Consider the following 27,245-nt stretch of genomic DNA (forward strand, 5'->3'; position numbering starts at 1 on the left):
TAAGCGAGACTGAGGAATTACTCCGACAAAGACAACTTATTGAAGCCGCGTTTTTTCTTATTACCAAATTACTTCCGCCAACTTTCACGTTTTTCTTTCAAGAATCTGTAACCAGTTTTTTCAGAGATCAGAGAGAGACTCAGAGTTGCTAGTGTTTGTGTGTGAGAGAGAGGGAGAGGATGGAGAAGAAGGTGTTGATAGTGTCGGTTGTCGCGGGTTTATTGGGACTGTTGTCGGCTGCTACTGGTTTTGCTGCAGAAGCTACTCGAATTAAGGTGAGTCACTGAATTTTCGGTTAGATCTTCTCTTTTCTCTCAAATGGTTCAATTCAAATTTACTTAATCGTAATAACTGATCTTCTGGAGTCACTTTCTCGTGCACGGTTTGGTTGACGAGAGAACCCTATAATATACAAGCAAGGAGTTATATGATAATGGTGGAAACCATTTTGTCTTGTAACTTGGGAAAATATTCACTTATATGCCAAACAGCTACAGAACACAGTTCACTTTGAGGTTTTTGGTCAGATGGCTTATTTTTTTTGTTCTTTTATTTATTTATTTTTTAATTTTCGTCCATTTCTGAATTTCTCGGTGCCAGGCCGTTGCGTTCTTCTCATACTTCACTCTTTTTTTTTTTGTTCTTTATCTTATATTTATTTGGTTCTGTTTTTCAGTTTTTACGTAATAATACAAGAAAGTATTGTTGATTTTTTTTTTCTGTTATGGATCTCATAAGACAACAATTTTCTTGATTGATTTTAGGATAATCTTTTGCTTTAGATGGCTGGATTATGCATTGTCCTCTCGTCTCCGATCCTTTCTTTCTTTATTTATTTTTTCCTGAAATCATCCTTCAAAATCTAAATTCAGCTACAAACATTATGACGGCTTTGGGTGTATGACTCAACAAATGAGGATGAAAAGAAATAGGATTTTCTGGTGTCTTGGTGATTTTAGTGTCTGCAGGAACCCCTAAGAGAAACCAGGTGTGTAGGATAGTACTTCACATATGAGGTTTAAATGATATTCTTTCAGTATTTCGGGCTTAGAAACTTTTCTCTTTCCAATGATTAGTTTATTTGGTCGGTGGACAAGGGAAATAAGAAAAGGTTGTTTCCACTCTTACTGATAGCTTCCTAAATTTCAATTGTTGGCAAGACAGTTTTGCAGATTTCGTGCAGGAGGTCCTCTGTCACCCAATTTCTAATCACTTATTGATCTTTTCCTTTTGGTTTTTGTCCCTTAAAGCAAGGTCCTATTCCCTTCCCTTTCGAAAACATGTGGCTTATTTAATTTTTGTGAGAATCTCTGTATTTGTTGGGAGAAGAGTTGTTTGTTGGTTAGGGACCTCTCAAGTTTGTAAAGGAGTTTCATTCCTTTAAAGCAAGTTGAAACAGTGGAATAAGGAGATACTTGGTGTTACTAGAGTAAGGGAAAAGGAAATCCTTAACAAGGTTTCCCTTCTTCATAAATTGGCTTCGGATAGGTTTCTTAACGAAATCAATTATTTGAGACTGTTCTTCCTTTTAAAGAAATTGTTGTGAATGAAGAAATCAATTAGACGAAAAATCCATGAAGTGGGTTGAGGGGGATACAAATACTGGCATTTGTCATTGGGTGGCTAACAATAGGAGAAAGAGTTGCAGTAAGTTATTAGAGATTGAACATAAAGACCAAGAGATGATAAGATGCGCGATCACATACTTTTTCAAGAAGTTTTATGAGGACTGGATAATTGATTGTTCTTTCATCGAGAGTCTCCATTGGTGTTTGATTGATGGACAGAGAGCTAGTTGGTTAGAGAGAACTTTTTGTGAGGAATTGATTGTCCTGAGTCTCATAGTTTACAACATTTAATTAGAATTGCTACGAAGTTTATAAAGGGGATTTGTTGGAGGTGTTTGAAGAGTTTCATTTGAATAGTAAGTTTGACACTAGTATGAATTCTACTTTTATTACTTTGATTCTCCCAAAAAGATTGCTCCAGAAAAATTTCCAATTGTCACCCCATTACTTGGGCACTGGTGTTCATAAGATAATACTTGAAGAGCTCTCTTTGTTGTTGAGTGATGTTATGGATGAGACGATTTTTATGCACGAAAGTGCTTTTGTTGGGGGAAGAAAATCCTTGACGCCAGCCACGGAGCCAGAAATTGATGTGAGGGGGCTGTCAAAGAAAATTGTGTTAAAATAATGACGGTAGCAGGGTCAAACCCCTATGGGATGGTAAATTTAAATTGAACTTTTTCTTTGATTACTATATAGAGATTCCTTTGTTCCGATTATTTATTTAAATTTTTTTGATGAATTATAATTGCATTTAATATTTAATGTAGTATAAGCAAAATTGTGTATAACAAATATATAAAACATAAATATAATATGTGTAGTATTGTATAAAAATATAAAATATTTATTTCTTGATCCCATAGTATAATATTATAAAATTTTGAAGTTTGAAAATATGTATTACATGAGTTAAAAATATATCTTATCAGAAAGAAGAATGATATTGATTGAGAGTAAATTACAAATAAGAGGATAGCTTCATTTTATTTAATATAATAGAATGAATTTTACACAATTTTTAAATTAAAAAATATGATAAAATCTAAAATAAAAAATAGTTTTTATGTGGGAAGAAGATTATTTTTTAATTTGTCTATAATAATAATAACAATAATAATAAATAGTCATATTAAATATTTTATCTATCATATATTGCATAACACACACATATATATATATATATATATATATATATATATCAGGGGGAAGCTAGTTTTTTCAAGGTCAAATTACCAATTTAAGTCCTTAGTTTAAAGGCTAGGGATCTTCAAATTTCAGTCAGGACTGGAAAACTGGAATAATTGGACCAGGATTTGGTCCTCAGTCCTAAAATAGGTGTGTGGATATTTTTTGTCCGGTCCAGTTTGGTCCTCGGTTTGGAGCAAAAACCCAAAAAAAAAAAGCCTAGCAACCTGCCCATCTTCGGCGTTCCATCTAGCATTTTTCCAGGCCATCCCTGAACACACAAATCCATTTCCCTAACCTAATTAGGACCCCTTCTTCACAGTCTACACTTCCCCTTTCATCACATTCCACTTCCAGCAGACCAATACCAGTAGCATCTTTAGACTTCAACATTGTTCTCCTGCTCCAGCCACAGGCACACCATCTTCATCATTCTCCTCTCCAGCATCCAAAAAATCTTCACTGGTGGCCCCAATTTGGCAGTAGTAAAACAAGTGAGATTGGAATGATTCTGTAGCCTCAGCATCTTTTTTCAAGAATAAACAGACTAACAAAGGACCTCAATTTTTACTGAAAATAGAGTAGTCATTTTAAAAAACTTTAAGCCGTGCATACCATATTGTAAAGAAACGTTTCACACTAACAACATTTGGAACTTATAAGTGTTGATCTTGGAGAAAAAATAATTTTATTTCTCACCTTTTATGTTGTTACACTTAGAGTATTTATAGAATTTCTAATCTACAGATAGAAAATTTTTTATTTTATTAGAATTCTACTTATATGAGATTATTATTCTCATAGAGTTCTAATTACATAATATCAAATAATAAATTAAAATAATTAAATAATAAAATATGGTAGTCAATAATAAGCAATAGCTCAATTCAAAAACTCAGACGAATGCAATAAAGACGACGCTGAAAAGATCAAGTACCTCTGCACTGGTGGCGCACTAGCTTTGTGAAATAGTCCTTGAAATAGGTCCTTACAATTTTTATAACAAAAACAATTTTTTTAAAAGAGTCCATTTTAGTACATTCCAGTCCATTCTTTAATTCATCTCTTTAACAAATTTCAGCTTCGAGTTAGTCTGGTCTGTTATGTTCCAATTCAGTTGCAGACCTGATAAACACTCCTATTATGAGTTATGTTGTAATTTGGTCCAAAAGTTTTTCTGTTAGAATTTAATCTTTCAACTTATAAAATTTTTTCAAAATGTGATTTTAATGAATTTTTTTTGTCACAGAAGCATCAAAATTTTCCAGCGTTTCTTGAATAACATAAAAAATGACTTAAAATATAATGTCTTCTATTTAGGACTAAGAATTGAAAAAAATTGAAAATAGTTATTGGGAACTTCTTTTTCTATGTCGATTCTTGTCATCCGTGTAGGCATAAATAAAACAAATTAATTATTTTTATTAAGGTTAGTATTTAGTTTTTATAACTTTCAAACTTTATTCCGAACAAAATGGGGAAAAAAAAAGAATTATCTCTGTTTTCTGTCAAAATTTTGACAGCTATATAAAGCTATCATGAATCAAAATAATTTTACAAAATATAAAGACCAACATGATATAAAAACTTTTAGGATCTAGATATAATGTGGCGAATAGTTCAAGGGCTAAAATAATAGTTTGCTTCTTCTAAAGGGAAGGGGAGTTGGGAATATAGCAAGGCCTCCATCAAATATATTTTTAGAGGGAGGAAAGCAGCGGCCCTCCTCTCTCTCCGCCACTACTTGACGCTTCTCTTATGGTAAATAAGGTGGTGAAGAAAGATCAGATACTGAAATAAGAGTTTGGTGGTTAAGTTGGATTTTTTAGAAGGCTTGTGCCTGGGTGACTTGGGGTTTTTTGAACAAGGCCATGATGAGAAAGTTTTTGCTATTTGGTGGAGAAGATGGATTTTAGGTTGTCTCTCTTCTGTGTCCTTTTGCTATTCTGAGAAATGGTAAGTCTACATCATGGTTCCTAGTATAGAGGTTGTGAAGAGTGATCTTAATCCTTGTTTTTTCACCAAAGTTCTGGATGTTTGGAGTCGTATGTTATCTTGTAGTATTGAGAGAGGTGTGAATGGGGAGCTTGTGTGTGTTGATAGTGTGGAGGTTTCCCATCTTCAGTTTCCTGACAAGACCATCTTTCTTTTCTCATGATCCTTAGAAATTTTAAATGTTTTAGCCATTTTTCAAGTATTTGAGATTATTCTAAGTCTGCATACTAACCTTTAGAAGAGTGGCCTAATGGGTAACAGTGCGGAGGAACTTACGGTTAGAGGGTTGGCTAAGTCAGTGAGGTTTGATCTATTAGAGGGACTTATTAACTGTTTGGGTGTTCTTTTGGAAGGCAATCCTGGGATTGCTTCTTTCTAGGATCTGGTAGCGTGTTGGAAGGGTGCGCTTTTTTTGTTTAGTGGTAGGGTCCCTTTTGTGTACGTGTGTCTTTCTAATATTCCTCTCTATTTTCTCCCATTGTTTAAATTTCTGCTGCAGAAATTATTGAGAGGGTGCTGAAGACACTACTTTTTTTGGGTCTGGTTCAAGTGATTAATTGAGAGATCAAAGTTAGATGGGAGATGTATTGGCAAAATAGTTATGGCATTTCCCTCTAGAATGTAACACTTTATGGCATAGGGTTAAGAAGAGCATGTTGTTTGGATCAGAATGTTTGAGATTCCAAAATTAGTGCTTCTACCTGTTACATGAGTCCCTGGAGAGCTACCTCTGATCTTTGTGACTTTTTGTTTCTTAATCAGGTTGGGGTGAGTAAGGCTCACTTATACTCTATTTGGGATGATCATTGGTTTGGAATTATTTCTTTAGCAACTTGTTTCCTCGTCTTTACCACCTATTACAGTGCCGTCATATTCATATCTCTACTTTCAATGTCCACTTTGGTGGCCAAAGCACTTGGACATGTTCTTTATAGAAATCTCAATGATCATGAAGCAGTTGATATTGTTGTTTTTTTTATTCATCTTCTTGATTCTATCATATTTTTTTTCTTTTCCAAGTGCTGATGGTTGAGTTTGGCCTTTGAAATCTTCAGATACTTTTACTTGTCAGTCCCCCTTTGATTCCTTAATCCAAAACTGTATTATTCAAAGTGATGTCTTTACTAATTGTTTCTGGAAGGTTCCTGCTTCCCCAAAAGGTAAAATTTTGAATTCATTCTTATTAGGTCAATACTAATTAGATGCTTCAAAGCTGCTGAGTCTCATAGCCATATTTTCTTTTGCATTCTGATATTTGGACTTGCTTGTTTGATATTTTGGTGTTTGGGGTTTCTCCTTCAATCCTTGGGCAGTTTATTGCTTCTCATCTTTGAGGTGTTCGTAGGAGGAAGGAGGTTAAATTGTTGCCCAAGAGGCTTTATTTTGCTGGTTTGTGGGTGCTGGGTCAAAGAGAAATGGCAGGACCTTTCCTGGCCTCCTATGGGATAGGAAAACTTTTTTGGCTTTTTTTGCTTTTTTGGTTTAAGGCTTATGAGCACTTTAAGGGTTTTTTTTTTTGCCTTTTTGCATAGAGATTTATTGGCTATCTTTTATTTATTTTTTATCGGTTTTTCTTTTCTTATTTTGTTGTAGAAATCGCTTCATTTATTGGTGTCAAAATGAATAGGATATGTGGTATAAAAAGAGAGAATCTATTCTCTTTTTTCCAAAAATAAAGATAAGATCTTGGAGATTGTGTAATGCTTATTCTCAAACTCTTTGTTTACATTGTAGTGATATTCTTTGTTTCTCTTTTCATCTTTGGATTCCTATTTAATGATCTAGGACGTAATCCTGGATGTGAACAATAAAAAAATAAGGGTTTTTGTGCTTTTTTTTATATTGATTTTTAGAAATGTTATAATCTTATTAGATTTTTTTCTATTCCACATCATCAAAAAAAGGAAACGGAAAGAGAGGGATTCAATCCCTCGGTACGAATAACTCGTACAACAAATTAGCCATCCGACGCTTTAGTCTACTCAGCCATCTCTCCTAATTGAAAAAGGGTAATTACTTTTGCTTTTTTTTGGTTGGGAGGTAAAGTAGTCCTCTTCTGCGGTATTTCTTTTGTTCTCTGTACTAATACTTATTTTTCTATAAAATGATTTTCAATAGATATGCTCTTAGCTTAAAGTGAAGCTTTGTGTCTAAAATCTAACCTCACTTAGCTGACTTACATATTTTATTTGGCTAAACATGTATTTTTCTTTGTAAATAATAGTGCTTATACTTTATGTTGAAACTCTCATCAATATCATGCAAGCAATGAAATGGAACTTTTTTGACAAAAAAGGAAATATTATTGGAACGAGGAGAAAAAAGTATATCATCAGGGAACAAAAAATCCCTCTTAAAGAACAAAAGAAGAGGAAGAAAGAAAAACATCATAACGACAACTCATCCCAATCCTTTTGCAATGTAGCCAAAGAGAAAAAACCATCAGCCTCTTTCCATAAGCAAAGAAAATAATGCTATCCTGAAGGAAATATGAATGTAAAAAACAATCCTTATCTAGCACTCTGTTTCAACCATTACATCCATGAACCAAAATATAGGTAATGCCTATCTAAGCATCCTACCTTTCTTGTTTTGCCTGCCTCCTTGAAGGAACATAGAGAAATGACAATCAAGGGAAGAGGACATGCCACCTAAATTTAAAAATATAAAAAACTTGGACCGAAACCTCATGGCTATATCACAATGCAAAAAGAGATGAACATGGGTCTCAACTGCCTTAAAACACATGATGGATACATCTAGAGAAAGGACATGTTTAGGTCTATGAACCTGCAATAGATCATTAATGTTGAAACTGTTTAAAATAATTCTCCACAAAAAAAATTCGTCTTAAAGGGAACTCTATCCTTGCAACATGCACTAGTGAAAGTGTCATTGTGGAACTTGGCAGTATGGCTGAGATGAGAAAAAGAGACATGCAAGTGTATAATTTATGATATTGGGTTATGGAAAAACAATGAAGGACAAGGATTTTAAGCAAAAAGATCATATCACCATCTCGATTATTAAGATGTTTGAGAAGTGGAAGTGGGAGTGACCTTGGAGGAAGTTTTAACATGATGCTTCATAGAAGTGAGAGATTAGGAGAGCATTTCTCTCGCAGTTGGAGCGAGGAGTTCAAAGACAGCATGAATAGGATTGAACTAACAGATTTACCATTGGTGGGTGGCAAGTGGACTTAGTTCAATCAGATGATTAATCCAGCGTGTTTCATAATTGATAGATTCCTGGTGTGGGTACTTGTCCGGTACAAGTGGTGGATCTGTGTCAAAAACGCATGCAGAGAATCATTTCCGACATCTCCCCATATGCTTGCAGATGACATCAAGTAGAGTTCATGCCTTTTCAGATTTGATGATAAATAGTTGAAAATTAAAGATTTTGGAGATAAGGTAAAGGTTTGGTGGGAGGCAACTAATACAAGTGGGAAAGCAAACTTTAGAGTAGCGTATAAGTTAAATTGCACTAAATTGGAAATCAAGAAATGGCGTAGGGAGGAGGGGATCATACATGAAATGGAGACAAAGCTATTGCTTGAGGAAATTGAAGAGATTTATAGAGGAGAAGGGGAAGGGGTCTCAACTACTGCTGATATTGCTCAGAGGGAATCCTTAAAGATTGAGGTAGCCACCATAATTCAGATGGAAGAGATATCTTGAAGACAGAAATCAAGAGCCTATTGGATTGAGGAGGGGGATTGCAATACCAGGTTTTTTCATTTTTTGTCCAATCATCACATGAGAAACAACTATGTGGAGTCCTTGGTGATCAGTAGTAGTGTGGTGGAGGGCAATGAGGAGTTAAGGAGGGAGACTAGAGATTATCTTTGTAGGCTCTATGAGAAGAGTATGACTGGAGACTAAAATTGGATGGCATCAATGTTAAGGTCATGGATGAATCTAGCGAAGTTGAATTAGAAAGAGGTTTTTTTTTCTGAAGAGGAGATTCTCGAGGGTTTAAGGACAATAAAAGAGACAAAACACTGGATTCGGATGGTTTTAACATGGGTTTCCTGTAGGCGTTTTGGCACTTGATGAAGAGGAATGTTATAGAGTTATTTTAGGAGTTACATAAAGCTGGGTCTTTTGTAAAATCTCTTAGTTCCTCATTTTTAATACTTATTTATAAGATTGGAGGGGCAAGCAATATTAAGGATTTTAGGCCCATAAGCCTTGTTGGGTATATATTTACAAGTTGATAGCCAAGGTCTTAGTGAGGAGAATGTCCCAGATCATGGATAAGATGATTGGAGAGTGTCAACATGCTTTTGTGAGTAATATAAAAGTACCTGATGGTGCTTTGACTGCTAATGAAGTTGTGGACAAGTTGGTGAATAAGAAAAGTGAAGGGGTACTATGAAAGCTTGATATGGAGAAGGTGTATGATTATATGAACTGGAGTTTCATGGACTTATGTTCATGAGGATGGGATATGGGGAGAAATGGAGGGGTTGCATTAAGTCGTATATCACTACTAAGTCCTTTGCAGTTATTGTCAATGGAGGTCCATCTTCTTTTTTCTGGGTTTCTAGAGGATTAATATAGGGGGGACCCATTATCTCATTTGTGCTTCATCGTGGTCATGGAATGTTTAAATAAAATGTTGATAAGAATCGAGGAATGTAATTTTTCAGAGGCCTAAAAGTGGGTGTCCAGGATAATGTGGAGGAGGTGATACACTTGTTCTTTGCTGATGACATTATGCTTTTTGTGAGTTGGATAAGAGAGTCATACTCAATCTCAGATGTGTTTCAATGGGTTTCCAAGTTGTCTCAGGACTCAACTTCAACTTTGTTAAATCATAGATGGTGAAATTGGGGAGTGAGGGAGACTCGGATAGTTTGGCAAGTGTTCTGGGTTGCAGAATGGTCATGTTACCAATTAGATATTTGGGTTTGCCTCTGGATACAAATTATAAGGATTTAAAGACTTGGGACACGGTGGTAAATAGGTTTGAAAAGAGACTTGTGGGGTGGAAGCGAGACCTTCTTTCAAAAGGAGGGAGACTCACTTACATTAAAAGTACGTTGATCAACTTACTTATTTACTATATGTCCATTTTTTACTATTCTGATGGGTATATCCAAGAAGCTGGAAGCTATCCAATGCAGTTTCCCTTGGGAGATACAGAAGATAGAAGAAAATATCATCTAGTAGCAAGAAATAAGCTCAAGAAACCAATACCCCTTAGTGGTTTAAGTTTATGGTCTTTGTTGGAAACGAATGAGGCAATGCAAGGTAAGTGGTTATGGAGGTTTATGAAAGAGGAGGGAGTGCATTAGAGAATGATCGTTGCAGCGAAATTCAATACTGAAGAGAGAAAATGGTTCACCAGATTAGCATCAAGATCTCATGGTAAAAGTTTGTGGAAAAACATAGAGGCAAGATGGGAAAAGTTCCAGTCATGCATTAGATGGAAGGTTGGTATGAGGGATAGTGTCAGATTTTGGGAAGATAAGTGGATGGAAGGAGACACTCTCCGGGATTAATATCCTCAGTTTTTCTATAGCTCAGCAGGAAGATGTAAAGATATGCGACTCTTTCAGGGAAGTTGAAGGGAAGGGAGATGGAGTAGCAAGTTTTGGTTTTAAGGAACTTGACTGATTGGGAAATAGGCGAATATAAGTTGTTAAGTATCATTTCTCGTGTCATTGGATGGTAGTAATGGTAGTCCAATGGAGCCTCATTGAGAATAGGTTTTTCATAATCAAGTCTTTCTACAAGCAGTTGTTCTAGTATGATGGCACCAGTGTTAAATTTCTGGACAGATAAATTTGGAAGGTAATAGTTCCTCCTCATGTACCATTTTTTGCGTGAACACTAGGAGGTAATGTATCTTAATAATTGACAAGCTAAAGAGGAGGGCTAAGATTTTGGTACATGATTCTTACTTCTATAAGAGAGCAGAGGAGAACTGTAACCATGTATTGTTGTGGTGCCCAGTGGTGTACAAGTTATGAACAATGGTTTATGGATTGTTAGGTATCAATTGGGTGATGGTAGGATCAGTGAGAGATGAGATCTGGGTGTGGAGGGGCATCAGGGGTAAGAATAAACATGCAGACTTGATACTGCTCACAATCTTTTGGGTAGTGTAGAAGAAGAGGAACAAAAGGGCCTTTGATGGGGTGTATGATGTGAATGAGTTTGATTTACTTGAGAACAGATGGTTCAAAACCTTTGATTTTTTGTTATTAGATCATTCTCCGTAGTTGATGAAGGATTTAGGGAACCTAATTGATAAGTTGATAGATATATAAATTCTTTTGTACATAGGTTGACACTTCATTGGTCCGCATATTGATATACTACTTTATACTTTTTATTTTAAAAAAATTAAGATGTTTAAAGAAAAGAAATTCTAAGGGATGTGACTATCCAACTAATTGAAAAAGTGACAGATGGAAGCAGTATGATATGGAAAAAGGCTATAAAAGTGAGAGAAAAGATAAACGACTGTAAAAGCAATATCACCAATGCAGGGATCTTTCAAGAATAATATATGAGAACTTTCAAACTAATTAGAGGGATTAAGAGATCATATAGCTATGCTATGGCTTTCTAGGGCTATCGTGAGTTGAGGTAACCCTAGCCTTAGAATCCTAACAATTCTTGTGTAATCCATACCCTATTCATAATTACTTTTTGCGACAAATAACAAGATTTTAGAGGAAATGCCAAGGCCATTTAGTCAATAGAGAAAGATTTTTGAAATAATTTTCTTAATACCCATGCCACCAACTTTTAAGAAAGGCAACAACACACCAAAGCACCAGATGTTTTCCCAAGGTCTCACATGATCTACACCATTAAAAATTCTACATGATTCTCTAGCTTCTTGGCCACCCCCTAGGATCCTAAACAAAGAGATAATATATAGGAACCAACTTGGATAAGAGAAACCTTGTCACTTAAAGAACACAAATTGGCCTTCCAACAATGAGGCTTGTAGAAATCCTACTTGCTACAGGATTTTGGAAAAGCTTAACCTGAAGGTACCCTCAAGAGGGACTCTAAGATTGGTGATAGGCCATATTAACACATTGGCTAATTAACCTTGCAAGCCTAGAGATGGCACCCTCCCTAGTGTTAGTCACCAGGATCCACTCTTAGCAAAGGTTGGCGAGTAATCCCTCAAAAAACTTGGAGTAAGATGAGCATATTATTGACAACCGAATTTTCTTTTTGGCGAATTGGAGATAGGTATGTGGTCTATGTTTGCCACATACCTATAGCCAAAATATAGGTATTGAGGGGAATAAATGTGTCATTTCAGAAAATTGATCAACCACTAGAAATATGGAGTCTACCCCTTCTTTGTAGGTAAATCTAACAGGAAATCCATGGTAATATTTTCCCAAGTACTTTTGGATAAGATAGATGCATATATAACCCTGTATTGGGGATTGCAAGTGGAATGACATCTTGATGCAAAACAAAAAAACTCTACAGTTGATATATTTTAATATCATGGGATATGTTTAGTTACAGTATTTATATATTAATAGGGATGTTAATCTCATTTAGGAACTATCAGAATAGATTTGTATTAGTTCTAACTGAAATGTAAATATTTTATACATGGGTGGCACCCCCATTGGTGCCGTATTATATACACGTTTTTTTTATCTAAAAAAAGAATAGTTTTGTACTAGTTTAGTATTTTTATCTTATTTAGTTATTTTTTTGACTGTTTTCCCATTTCAGAGTTCTGGGTATATTAGGCTATTTAGACAACCGATAAATACATGGGTGCTTTCTCATTATTAAACGGACTGCTTATGGATGAAATCATCATTTCTCTCATTGAATTGAGTGTCTAGCAACCATGTGATTGTGATTGTGACAACCCTGGGATTGTGCTTGTTGTTAATCTCAATTATTGCAGATTCAATTTATCTTTTATTTTCTTTAATTTTTCTCTTTCTAAGCCCAATACACTGTGCTACACAATATCGCTAGTGTGTGGAATTGTTGTAGCTTTCTATTGAATGAAGAAGGGGAGGAATGTGAGACTTGTCTTTTCATCCTGTGAACTAAAATGGGCTTTCTATATATTCCATCTATTGTATGTGGAGTTATTAATTAAAAAAAGGTCCTTGGGAGTTCTTATAACTGGTTTATACCAAAGATTACTCAAAATGTAATAGAAAAAATCATATCAAAGAAGTGGGAACACTATCTCATCATTTTAGTTCACAGAAAATTTCTATGTTTGAATTGCAATTCAAGAAAATTTAGTTCTTATATGTTTTTGACTATTCCTTTGTTAATCCTGCAGGGTACTGAGGTTCAGTTCATCTCACCTACTCAATGTTCATACCCTAGAAGTCCTGCTCTTGGACTTGGTTTAACTGCTGCTGTGGCCCTTATGATAGCACAAATAATCATTAATGTCACAAGTGGTTGTCTTTGTTGCAGAAGAAACCCTTATCCTTCAAACTCTAATTGGACAATAGCCTTGGTCTGCTTTGTTGTTTCCTGGTAACTTTCAACTACAATTTTATGATAATTCTGTTTCCTCTTACCTTTCCTCATATTAGTTTTAACATGTTGCCATTTTAGTTGCTCATTCCAGCTAATTTTTCAAACTATAGCACACTTCTGGTAGGACTCTGTAGATGCTCTTGTTCCTGATAGGCACAGAATGTGTCATAAAATGAATTAAGGTTGAAGGAGTTACCTCCAAGATCATCGCTATCAATAGCCTGCTTCAAGTTGGGTGCTACTTTTGTGGCATGGTTATGTATTCTAAATCTAGATTTGTCTTAATCATTACCGAAATAAAAGGGCTACCACTCGATAATAAAGAACAAATGATGTGTGTTCAGCCGATAGCTGTATCTTCAGGCTAGTTTTTTGTTTTTTTGAAATAGAAGAGAAATATTATTATGGACAATAGTATCAAAGGAGTACCGTCCGTGTACAAAATAGATTTACATATCAATCAAATGGTTGACCATTCCAATATCATTCCAATTTTTCATGTCATGACCTAATAATATAGAACCAAAAGTGTCAACTCATCTATCTTTAATTTTTACAAAGTCAGTTTTTCTATTATCAAAAACTCTCATATTTTTCTCCTTCTACACAATTCAAAAAATGGTAAGTGGAATTAAGAATAATTGTCTATTCTTTTTGTATATACCCGACCAAGCCTACAAGTCCAACATCCGCGTTAACCCAATTTAATCCCAACATCTCATAGACAGTTAGTCCAAATATTGTAAACAACTGGGCAATTGAGTAAGAGATGGTTGCATGATTCATCAGCACATTTGCAAAGATAGCATCTGTTAACCAAAATGTTGCCTTTCCTTTTCAACATATCAATAGTAAGGATACTTCCTCTAGCAGCTTCCCAAGCAAAAAAAGAAATTCTGGGAGGAGCTTTTAACTTCCAGATCTGCTTATAAGGTGCTGACAGCAAACCAAAATCCTCTTTATTGCATAAGAAATTGTAATATGACTTCACCGAGAAACCCTTCTACTTATCAAGTTTCCAAATCCTGCTGTCCCCATTTTCCATCAGCTTAATGTTGGTCAAACAACTCAGCATATTGCAGTATTCTTCCACATTCTCCACCATAATGTCTTTCTCTTGAGCAATGGAGAATATGTTTGGAAACCTTTCCTTCAGTCTACCCTCACCCAACCATTCATCCTGCCAAAAACGAATCTCCCTCCGATTCCCAATCTGCCACCCAACACACTTCAAAAAGCCATTGCCCCCCCCCCCCAAAACTAATTTTCTTCCAAGGACTCATCCCATGTGGTTTATATTTTTCTCTCATCCTCCCATCCCTTTCCCAATTCCCCCATCTCGCCTCCACCACCCTCCTCCAAAGTTTTCCGTCCTCATTACCAAACCTCCACAGCCATTTTGTCTTGAAGTGTATAATTCATCTTCACAATAGATCTAAGGCCCCCTCCACTAAAGGCTTCTTTTCCTCATTCCATCTCACCAAATGATACCTCCTATTCCCCTCATCATCACCCCAAAGCATCGGATCCTTTCAAGTTTAATCGTAACATTCGCCGGAATAGTTAATATAGAGAGGTAAGAAATTGCCAAATTTGACAATGTGCTCTTTATCAAAGTAAGCCTCTCCCCTATTAGATAAAAAATTTCACTTCCAACCCGCTAACTTCTTCTCAAACATGTCAACAACGGGTTCCTAAGTGCTAGCATCTTTGTATTTAGTACCAAGTGGAAGCTCAAGATATTTTATTGGCAATGAGTTCACCTTGCATCCCAGAACCTCCGCCAAACCCAGCTCATCCCTTCTATCACAACTTCTAATCATTTCCGTTTTTTTCATGTTGATTCTCAAACCGGACACCAACTGGAAACTTAAAAGAATACATCTCAAATGCAGCATAGAGGATAAATCAGGTTCACAAAAGATAAGGGTGTCATCCGCAAAGAAAAGATGGGAAACCTTCACCATGGAGTTCTCCATCCCCACCATAATACCTCTAACAAGATTAAGTTTACCAATCCTATCCATCAATCTACTAAAAGCTTCCATGACTGTTAGGAATAAGAGAGGCGACAACGGGTCCCTTTGTCTAAGGTCCCTAGATGCTCTAAAAAAAGACGAAGGCCCGCCATTTGCCAAAACCGTAAAAGAAGTTGAGATGCAAGTTATAATCCATTTCCTCCATTTCTCCCCAAAACCAAGTCTTTTGAGCATATAAATAACAAAATCCCTACAAACATGATCATAAGCCTTCTCCATGTTAATTTTACAAACAATATCCACTTTTTTCTTCCCCACCATATCATCAACAACTTCATTAGCCACCATAACCGCATCAAGAATTTGTCTTCCTGCAACAAAAGTATTCTTGATTCTCACCAATGACCTCACCAAGCACGTCAGACATTCTTCTAGCCTATACCTTAACAATCAACTTATAAAGGCTACCCACAAGACTAATCGGCCTGAAATCCTTGATGTCATTGGCCCCAGCTATTTTTGGGGTAATCACCAAGAGAGTAGAATTTATGGCCCTAACTCTGCTTGCAGCACTAATCTGCTTAAAGAAAATATCATCCAGGCGAGGCCTTTGCCCTCCATCTTCCCTATAAAGATTCTGGAAATAAGCTCTGGATTTCTGCCTCAACTCCCCATTACCTCAAATCCTCTCCCCATGGATACACATCTCCTCAATATAGTTATTTTTCCTTCTGTAATTAGCCAAGCAGTGAAAATATTTAGTGTTCCTATCACCCTCTTTAAGCCACTTCTCCCTCGCCTTATGTCTCCAAGATATAGCTTCCAGAGACATGTTGGAAGCTAAGTCAAGCTTCAGCTTACCTCTTCTCTCTTTCCCATTATCATCCAACATCCCCGCCATATCCATATTATCTAATGCAGCAAGCTCCTCAAGGTTCTCCTTAATCATCATGTCGGCCTTGCTAACCTTATCCTTGGCCCAAAGTTTAATCTCATTTTTCAGAGCTTTTAATTTGGAGGCAAAAATATAGCTGGCTGTACCATTAACCTTCCTAGACTTCCATACATCCTCCACCGAATTTCTAAATTCCTCCGATCCAATCCATTTATTGTCCAATCTGAACGGCCCCGGACCCCAAATGATGCCATCTGAAGTAAGACAAATGGGGAAATGATCGGAAACAGGCAGCTACAACACCTTCTGGCTAAGCCCTGCAAGCTTTTGGAAGTTCCTCTGAACCCACTCAGAGTACACGTTTTGTCTGCACCCTTCCTCTGTCAGGCAGATTTGGTCATTGGTATCATTGAGGATACCACACTGGATTGGCATCACGTTCAAGACCTCTTCGGGTGGCTCATCCATAATCACACTGTCATAGAAATTTCTTTCCATCTTCCCGTTCACTTCATTCTCCGAAACCTCTGTTTCCCCCCGCAAACTTCCTTTCCGTTTCCCACTGTTGAATCTCCCTTCAAAAGGTCTGTCTCACTCCCGGCTTCGCTCTCCTCCTCGCTTTCTTCGGCCTTCTCCGACTTCATTTCTCCTTCATCGATGGAAATCATCACCTCCCGAGCCCTAACTTCCACCATCTCATTTTTGTTTTCCTCATATGTGGAAACGGGGTTCACTTTCGAGGGAATCGGGGATTTAATTTTTGGAGCCAATTTTTTTTGCTCTCCAAAATTGAACCCTCTTTCGCCCCGGTTTCCTGTTAGGGCCGGCTTGTTTTCAGCCCATAAAAGCCTCCTTCTCCCTTTTAGCCCAAAAACATTATCCGGCTTAGGCCCATCTCACATTCCTAACTAGATCATCTCGCCTAACATCCCTCACGTGATCACCTCCGATTCTATTTTCAAATTTCAAATTGACCCGATCCACTCCAGTAACATCCGACCTCCCCTCCTTCCTTACCCGGTTCTCCACCTGCTCAGACCGTGCCAGGACATCAGCGAACGAAGCACCTCATCGCTTCACCATTTTCGCCTCAAACACGTTCTTACAATCCGGACGTCTGAACATATTAACAAGCGGCTCCATTACTATAACCGCATCACTCTTCGGAACAAGGTTTTTCTACGTTACACACTCAGGCGGAAACAACATCACTCCAGCCACCTCATGAAGAGCCTCCATCATCTGCCACCACCCTTCCGCCTTATCCCCTTCAGGATTAAACTCCCTATTCCCATCTCCCCTAGCATCCACTTTCCCTTCTGTAAGCACCAAAAACTTGCCATTTCTGTTTCCGTTGAGCGTCATCAAGAGAGTTCTCCAACTATTCCTCTGGCTCCTTCCCCACGCACCATCTTCCTAGCCCCATCTGAACTCCCTGAAGCACTGCAGTAGCCAATCGATGTCCTCCTTTTGGTAGAAAATAGATTTTCGGAACCCCTTTCCAATCTCATAAACCCTAATACCTCTGCCTTCAGCTTCCACGTCAAATGTCTTTCTCTCGACTGCCAAAAATCGTCGCAAACCGACGACCGTGGCCTTATCGCGAAACGTCGCCTATGCGCAACGGGTCGCGCACAGACAAACGGAACAGAGCTGGGAAAATACGGTGACTAGGACGGGGGCGTCGACATCCTAGATCGCAACTATTGCACGGAGAAAATCAGCGGGGGATTGAAGAGAGAGAGAGAGAGAGAGAGAGAGAGTGGGAGAGAGAATTTTTTTTTTATGGAAAAAGAAGTAGTAACTTAGACAAGGAGAGTAATTACAAGCCTGGAAAACAAAGACACCTCCAAGTAAGAAGAAAATAGTAAAGCAAAAAAGATGACCTCAACGGTAAAACAAAAATATTATGAATTCCCTATTTAGCACAAATGACAGCCCCTCAATTTCTATGTAGTATGGGAAATGCAATAGAATAATCCCCTTGTGCCTTATCTTAAAAGGAGCTCAACGATGTCATGAGCTCCTACATATCCTCAGTTTTTGTTTTTAAGGAGATCATTAAGGTTGATCATCTAACCATCTCATGTTTGCACCCATACCCTTTCAGTTTAGTCACCTATGAAACTCTTGTGTTTTCTTTACCATTGGATTCTTGAAATATCTACATGGGTTCCCTCTTCATACATCAATCTGAACACATTGGATTCTTTTAGATGTGATTCAACTGAATGTAGGCCCCTGGAACAAGAATTATTATTTTTTGGCAGGATGACTAGAAACCGGCCCAGGTCTGTCAGCTTTTGACTGGATTTTGTAAGACCTGGCTGAATTCTTCATTCTTTGGCCAGCTTGGGCAGACAGCCAAGTTCACTAGCAGAATCTGATTAGATAACCTGACTCCTGGTCCAATTTGCCATCAATAGAACGCAATACAATTTGACAGCAATTCAAGGCATACTTAACTATAGTTACAATAAACTTAAAATGGCATCTAGAGTTACAAATTTTCTTCTTACTAGCAAGAGTGGTCTATGTTTGCCACATACCTATATTTTCTGCCATCTTTGTTTATTTTGGGTTGCACTCTAGGTGATATGGCAAACAGGCAATTATAGTTGTAAGCTTTTTGAGGTCTTAGTTGAATTCTGGATTTATCATTCCACCTTGGAAGCATTCTTTTCCACTCATCGAAGGACTATGATGAGGAGAAAGGAGCATAAGATTTTATGTCATGCTGCTCCCTTTGCTGGGGGTTGGGTTCTTATGATTGGAATATAGTAGCAGGATTTTAGTCAGCACGTCCAGTGTCCTCTTCATATTTGGGATAGGGTGGTGTCTTTGGCCTCTTTGTGGGCTAAACCACATGCATTCTTTAGGGTTAATTAATATTTAGGTTGAAAGGAATTGAAGGCCCTTTTTTGTTGATCTCTCACTTTTCCTTTTGTATTTTCTTGCTTCTTTCTTTCTATCTTTTTGTTTTCTTATGTATTAGAAGAATAGCTTATTCACTTTTTGCTATGATTGAGGTTCCTTATAACAGATCTTTGTTCAATCTAATGGAACATGCACTTTCACCTTTCTTCACAGTATTCACCATTGAAAATTCTCGCCCATGATGCTTGTCTGTTTAAGCTAACCATATCCCTTGTCCAAAATATTGATGTGGACTCAATACTCAGAGTTTGTTGACATTGTGAGAGAGGAGTAGCAGGGAAGGAGGAAGTAGGGTTGGAAGGCCATAAATTAATGCGGAGACTTAAAACACTTGAGAGAGAAGTTGAAATTTTGGAATAAGTAGTTATTTCAACCAAAAAAAGGGAAAAAAGAAAGTTTGGAATAAAGAGGTATCTTGGGGGTGCTAGCTTAAGGAAAACAAGGATACTTGATGAAATGAAACAGTTAAATAAAGTGGCAATGGAAGTTTACATTTCTGAAGGCCAGAAGGAGTGCTTAGAGGAGCTAAGGAAGGAATTAGGTAAGGTGCTGTTACTTGAGGGTGTGACTTGGAAACATAAAACCAAAGTTAAGTGGTAGAAGGAGATTAAAAAAACTTTCTTATTTAATAAGCTGGTGAACAGAAGTAGAAGGAAGAGCTTAACAAAAGAGCTTGAGATATATGACGGGGTGGTGAAAAGGAGAGGTGAGGTAACGGCAAGAGCGATTACTCAGTTTTATAGAAAGTTGTACATTGAAGAAGTAATGGATAGAGCTTTTTAAAGGAAAATTGAGTGGGCACCAATTTGGAGGAATTAGGCAGAATGCTTGGGAGATTTTCATGAACCTCATTCATGACTTCGAACAGAGAAAAGGAAAAAGATAACAGAAAAGAGAGAGATCATTTACTTGAGTTAATATATTCTTCGATGCCTTACATTCATAGAGGAAAGGCCTATTTATAGGCTACAAGTGATGGAGAAAATAGTGGGAAAGGGAGGTGGAGCCACCTGGGAGTTGCAGCGGCGAGGAAGAGCCCAATTTTATTATTCTTGGGCAATCAACCCTAACCTAATCTATTACACGGGGAAAGACTCTTTTGCCCCAGTTTGTGATTTTTCATTCTTGCCCTTTCTGTAGTAGACCGCCAGAGGCAGCTTCTTGACAGAGACCTTTTAAGGAGGAGGAGGCAATAAGATTGGTAGTATGGAACTTGGGAAGTGACAAAGCCTCCAGAACGGATAATTTCATAAAAGAGTTCTTTATTAAAACATATCTTTTAAAGTGTTTGAGGAGTTCTACCTCAATGGCACCATATGCAAAAGCATGCACTTCACCTTCATTTCTTTAGGCCCAAAAAAAGATAAGTCTACCAAGGTATTCAACTATCTTCCATCAGTTCAGTGACAAGTGTTTACAAAATAATCACAAAAGTTCTTTCCTTAAAGTTAATGAGATTTTGAATGACACCATTTCATTAAAGGAGAGCGCCTTCGTGGGAGGTAGACAAATCACTAGTTGCAAATTAGGTGGTGGAATTCACCAGGAAAACAAAAGTGAAGGGGCTGATCCTTAAATTTGGCTTCGAGAAAATGTATGACGGGGTGAATTGGAGGCCTTGACAGAGTCATGGAGCAAAAGGGGTTTGGAGTCAGATTAGGAGGATGGATTCTGGGATGCTTGATGTCTACTTCATTTATCGTTATTGTAAATGGAAAACTCAGGATTGATTTAAAGCTCCGAGAGGATTAAGGCAAGAAAACTCCGTCTCAACCTTCTTGTTCACCTTGGTAGTTGATGTGATGTGTAGGATGTTGTCTAAGGTGGCAGAAAGGGACATTGTGGAGGGCATAAAAGCTAGAAAAGATATGGTGGAGGTTTTCCATCTACAACTTGTCGACGAGATGATCTTGTATGCAACATGATAATTAGTCGCTTAGTTATTGACCTTTTGGCAGGGTCCTTTTAGGGTGTTCCTAGTTAGCTTGGCTCATAGTTTACTTTGGTGTTCCTTTGGCAGGAAACTCAAGGGGGTGCTTTTTGGGAGAGGGTGGAGAGTAAAGTAGCTAGGTGTTTGGAAAGTTGGAGAGGAGAATTATTTTCATTAGGTAGGAGAGTTACTTTGGTCCGAGCTTTACCTATTTAGTGTTCCTCTCTACTATCTGTCCCTGTTTAGAATCCTTTATGGGGTAATCAAAGAGATTAGAGGGCCGCATGTGGAAATTTTTATGGTTTGGAGTGGGGAGGAGAATAGGGATCATTTAGTGAGATGGGAGGTCTATTGTCAATCTAAGAGTTCAGGGGAATCTGAGATCAAAACTAGCTAAATAGCTTTAACGCTTTTCACGTGAATTGGACTCTTTGTGACACAAGATGATCAACAACATCTATAGGAGCACATGGGAGGGATGGGATGTCATCGCTGCAAGTTCCACTACTCACTGTAGTTCCTTGAAGTTCATCTCCCAAGTTCACTCCTTTTTTGTTTGACTTATCTAGTTCCTGGTGGGAGATGGATCTAGAGTGTTGTTTTGGAAGACACTTGGGTGGGAGACTAACTCTTGGCCACCAAATTTCCTCCACTATACAACTTATCTACGAGACGCAATATCCATATACTTTGAATACCAAAAGAAGTTTGTCTTTGAACTTCCACTTTAACTGCCACCTATTCAAATGGGAGACTCCTAACATCCTATCCTTATTAGACCTATTGGAGCATATTCGCCTCTTGCCTCAATTGGATGGTAGAACTTGGATTCTTGAACTATCGGAGCTCTTTACGTATAAGGTCTTTTTCTTTGGGACCACGTCATAAAAGATTCCCTCACTAGCCAATTCGCATTATCAAGAAGTTCTGGAATACTACGGTTCCTTCAAAGATAAAGGTGTCTCATGGACTGGCTATCCATCTTAAGCTTAACATTAATGAGATGCTTCAAGTCCGTCGATATTATAGTGTCTTATCTCCAATTCTCTGAATCACACACATCCTAGGCCATTGCTCAAAATTTTGCCTCCTCACCAGATCGTGCTACCATATTCTATTTCTTGCTCTTCCACGTCACAAGGTTTCCATTAAGAAAAGTGCCATATCTAGGGGTTGACCTTCTATCGACAATTGGCCCCAGCATAACTGTATTCATGTATGCCTCAAGTACTAAACCTTCTTTTGAATAGAATAACTTTTCTTGGTGTGCCTTTGAGCTTATATAACACCCAGTGAGCTGCTTACAGATGAAATACTTTAGGGCTATGCATGAACTGGTTGATCATACTCACTATATATGCATATATCTAAAATCCATGTGAGATAGATAAATAAGTCTTCCTACCAAGCATGAATACATTTCCCTGTATCCTGCAGCTCCTCTTCTGCCTTCCCAAGTCTAAGATTTGGGCCTTTTAGAGTATTTACTAGTTTGCATATTTTCTTGCCTGTTACTTTGAGGAGATTAGTAATATACTTCTCTTTGGATATTAAAATACTCTATGTAGAGTGAGTAGCCTTAATCCCAAGAAAATCGTTTGAACTCCTTAATTCCTTGATCTCAAACTCTTTAGCCAAAAACTGGTTTGGAAATTCTCTCTTCTTCTCATCATCCCCTGTCACTATTATTTCATCAAGGGACACTATGAGAGGTGTGACTGTTCTCCAAAAGTGAGTGTTTGATGAAGAGAGTATGGTCCCCTTGGCTTTATTTGTATCTCATAACCATCATGACTCTCACAAATTTTCCAAACCATGCATGTCGTGATTACTTAAGGTTGTGCGCGACTTTCTTCTATACACCGTACGAGCAGCCATCTTATCCCATAACCTGGTGAGACCTCCATATAAATTTCTTCCTCTAGTTCTCAATCAAAAATGCATTTTAACATCAGACTGTTGTAATTCTCAATTATAATTAGTTGCTAATAACAAAAAAATTTCTAATAGTATTATAGGATTTGAGATTAGGAAAGTGGTAATAACGTGGGATTCCATGTTTCCTATATTTGGTTGACTCCTATATAACGGGGATTCTCGGTATTCAATAATCATATCCTCCAAGATTTCCTCCCAAATTCTATCCTTACCTTACCGAATTAAGGATGGAAATTGAGGGTTTTTTGGTGTAATCTTTCTCCTATATGTTGCTGTATTGTTGTTCATCATAATGTAATAGAATGATGTTTGGGAAATAATCTCAAAAAGTTAAAAGTATTTATCTTTGCAATTGGAGCAAAAATAATTAATTCCATAACCAATGCCAATGGGCAAGTACCTGAAGGTTTGTCGAAGTTGCTAATAAGAGATCTCACCCTCTCTATTCTCTTCTTGGTGGAGACCATCCGATTCCTAGGGTGCTTTTTCATTCTGTTGTATAGCAGCAACATGGGCCTGCCCATTGTTCCTTGGCTGCTCTCTTTTTTGTCCCTATTCTCAGTTTGGAGGTTTTCCTGAAAGCTTCCAAAACCATTCATGAGTATGGTGTGCTTTCTTAGAATTAGTGCACCCCATCCTATCATGGTTCTGAGCTTTTAGTTGCCCAATTCTTTCACTGTCAAATACCGGTGCTCTTTCCACATTTATGGCTGCCTTATTGCTGCCACTAGCCACCATAGTAGAGTTGTCCATGCTCTATGGTTCCAGCATCCAAGCTTCTTATGTTTTCCTCACCTCGAATCAGTGTCACTATCTCATTAAAACACAAGACTTCCTACATGTCAAGAATCTGGATTCTCACTTGATCAAATTTAGGATTACATCCAACAGCAAAACCGTGGACTACATCTTGCTCGATGAAATCCTTTAAAACAATATCTTCGAGATATCTAGATTTTATCACATGTAATGGTCAAGTTCTTGCCATAAGGATTTCAATCAATTGGCATATCAGAAACTGCTTTACTCCCCTTGTTTTACAGCAATCGTCTTCACCTTGATCTCATATATTTAAACCACGTCTCTAACTTTAGAATAAGTCTGTTGAACAAATAGCTTTGGCAGTGGCCAAGAACATATGTCACTGATCTTGGGTGTAAAGAGGTCTACAACCATGCTATAATAATCATCGAGTCTTCTTCATCTCATGTTTGGAACTAAGGATCTCCAGGTCTTGCCCTGTACCCATGAGATAGCTGACCTTCCCTCTTCCTTTTAGCACAGTGAGAACTGTTTAAAGTATCTTTTTAGTCAAGCCTATAAATTGCCTCGATATTTTGCAATTCTCCAAGTTGTCGAGATCAAACAATCTCCTCTGATTGTGCTGTAGCATTCATCTTTGTAACCGCTGACCTTTTCCACAAACACAACCAGTCTTTGGGCAATTAAAGCAGATCCCGTGAAGAAGAAATCACCAGCAACATAGGCTGGCAAGAGTGCATAACTGCTGTGATAAGGGCCGGCTGGCAAGTCTGCAATCTTGTCAGCAATAAAGGCCAAGCAAAGTAATAGGATTGCTGGCAGTAAAAGCCAAGCAATCAGATAAGCAAAAAGAAGAGGAAAAGTTCTCAGAAAATTTCATGCCTTACAGCTCTGATATCATGATGTGAATTGAGAAACAATTTTGTGGAAGAATTTTTGCTCTGATACTTTGAATAATACACAAAAGATAGCTACATATACCACAATCCCTAGCTATAAGAAAGGAAATAACTAGGTTTACCAACAAATTGGTAGTTTAGTAGTTAAAATCTTTGTATTTTACTTAAAGGTCACAAGTTTAGATCTCACTGAGAACATAAAAGTTGCCACTTTGTGAGTGTATATAGGTTGGGATGGTCGCCCCAGAACATTTAATCAAGTGAGATCAAGAACTTAATTCACTAGTGTGGTGGTGGGATTATGGTGACCAAGCTGAGTTAAGTTTCAACGATCCTATTACGTTTCTAAGATAAAAAAAATATTCTATGGAGACTAGGTTCCCTTAATTAGAGTTGCCACAACGGGTCAAAAATCTGGTTTAAACTTTATCCTTTCAAAAAAAGAAGAAACTAAGTAGTGCATTACCCATGTAACTCATTAAAAGAGATCCAATAAGTCCACATGTTAGAGTAGTGATGGCAATTTTAAAGCCTGCTACAAAGAGGGGTTAAACAGCAACAGCTTACTCATCAGAGATAATCTTGGCCTCTTTCAAGTATTGAGAGGTATACTTAGCTTTCTTTTGCAATTCCTGGAGTTGAAAATGAAGGTGCAGTTTTTGAGTTTGAGAGAGAGAGCCAAAAGCCTTGTAAAGAGCTTCCCAAAACCTTCAATCAAGTTTCAAGACCGATCACATACGGAAAAAAAAATCTTTGAGTAGAGAGAATAATATGCAAACCATGAACATATTATTCCTTTGATACCACAAGAGTGTTTCTAGGGTTTATAGTCTGAGTGGATAACTTGTCAGCAGCCATGGCTAATTTAGGAGCATGAAGGGTTCTATCAATGAACCCATGAAGGTTTTGGGACTGCATAGTCCATCAAAGATGATTGGTGTTATTAAGTTTTATGGAGAATGAATGATAAGGACTGTAGGGGCTTGACAATAGCAATGATGGAGAGGTGACTACTGAACCAGAAAATTTTAGTATGAGGAAGACGCAGTTGAGCTACTCATGGTTCTGACATCAGTCAAAAAAAAATTTGAAGATTGGTAGGAAGGATTGTCATGTGTGAGAAACTTTCTGCTTTTTTCTTATTGAGTTGGTTTGCTTATTGGTAGGAAGGATTGTCAACAATTAGTCTACTAGACACTCCGCCTTCAAAATTTTGTTGGTGAATAGGGGGTTGGAATTTGGATTAAGCAACTATTAGGAAGGGTTACGATTATGGAAAAAGTAAAAGAGGGATTTCTGCACGTCAGTAGGAAGACGTCTTACCCTCCATTCTTTGCATTCATTTTTTCTCTTCTCTCAATAGAACTTCTTATTTTATAAATAATAATAATAATAATTGCTACAATTATTAAGCCTTATTATCTATGCATTTCATATTTTATTAATATCTAATGTATGTGTACATATGCATCATCCAGGTTCACATTTGTTATTGGCTTTCTACTGTTGCTGACGGGTGCTGCACTCAATGACCAACATGGTGAAGAGAGCATTTACTTTGGTAACTACTACTGTTATGTTGTAAAGCCTGGAGTCTTTTCTGGGGGTGCTGTCTTATCCCTCACAAGCATCACCCTTGGAATTCTCTATTATCTCACCTTGACCTCAGCAAAGAATGTCACTGGCCCACGGGGCAATTCTACTGCTCCTAATCAAGGTGGGATAGCTATGGGTCACCCACAGATGCCATCGCAGAGCGTCCAAGATCCTGTTTTTGTGCATGAAGATACATATATGAGACGGCAGTTCACTTGATTGGTAAAGTTTATCATGAAAAACATTTCTACTGGTTTGTGCTCTAAAAATTAGAACACTCATTCATCTTGTTTCAAAAGACAAGCTAGGTGGTGCACTATTGAGGAAAGGAGGGAACGAGGGCAAGGAACTTATCCCTTAAAGATGGAAGTGGATTTGGGCCGATGAGATAATGCAACAAGAATGGCAAATACAGATTCCTGCTTCCCAGATGAATGGGATTGCATACATAGCATCAATCTAGATGTGCAGGTATTATTTTGTTCTAAAATTGGCTGTTGAAACCAGTAATCAGAGTGACCTGAGATAAATTTGATATTTCAATATAACTGATTCTGCAAATTGTTTGCTTTTTTTGCTTGTTAGAAGCCGGACAAAAAGTTGGTAAGAATAAATGTTTTCTTGACGTATGTGGACCTCTTAAAACAAATCAATCTTTGTTTTTTGGTTCTTTGATGAACAAAACCAATCTGTGTTAAGATATAACTCCTGGCTTTTCTTATATAATCATGAAAGGTAATATTACTTCATTTTCCAATTCATGACAAATTGATAAAATTCTTGTGTAATATTACCGTTCATTTTATCAATTTACAGTAGTAGTTGTCACTTATATTAAATACTAAGTTTTGGGCATCTATCACGCTTCTTCTCCTTTTTTTTTTTCTGTATATTGAAATGTATTTTTAATACAATATATTAAATATATTTATTTTAGATTATATGAAAAAAAAAAAAAAAGAATCAGTAAAAATAATCAAAAGTTATGTTTTTTTAGCATGAATGATATGGGTTATATTTTGATGTTATCATTAATACAAATAGTTTTTAC

The 27,245-nt window shown here is 37.3% G+C and overlaps 1 protein-coding gene across 2 annotated transcripts; it reads left to right on the forward strand.

The window, feature by feature from the left end:
- On the forward strand, positions 1 to 26,823 carry LOC110816312 (transmembrane protein, putative (DUF1218)). Of its 2 annotated transcripts, XM_088219773.1 has the most exons (4): positions 2 to 275; positions 13,053 to 13,255; positions 26,077 to 26,416; positions 26,494 to 26,823. In XM_088219773.1, the coding sequence occupies exons 1-3, from the start codon at positions 180 to 182 to the stop codon at positions 26,411 to 26,413; spliced, it is 636 nt and encodes a 211-aa protein (XP_088075899.1). In that variant the 5' UTR covers positions 2 to 179; the 3' UTR covers positions 26,414 to 26,416; positions 26,494 to 26,823. The 2 variants fall into 2 exon arrangements, with proteins under 2 accessions (XP_088075896.1, XP_088075899.1); XM_088219770.1 differs by having other exon boundaries at positions 1 to 275; positions 26,077 to 26,823.
- The last annotated feature ends 422 nt before the right edge of the window (positions 26,824 to 27,245 follow it).

The sequence above is a fragment of the Carica papaya genome, chromosome 1, assembly GCF_054855325.1.
Source record: "Carica papaya isolate Zhongbai chromosome 1, ASM5485532v1, whole genome shotgun sequence".
Lineage (NCBI taxonomy): Eukaryota > Viridiplantae > Streptophyta > Magnoliopsida > Brassicales > Caricaceae > Carica > Carica papaya.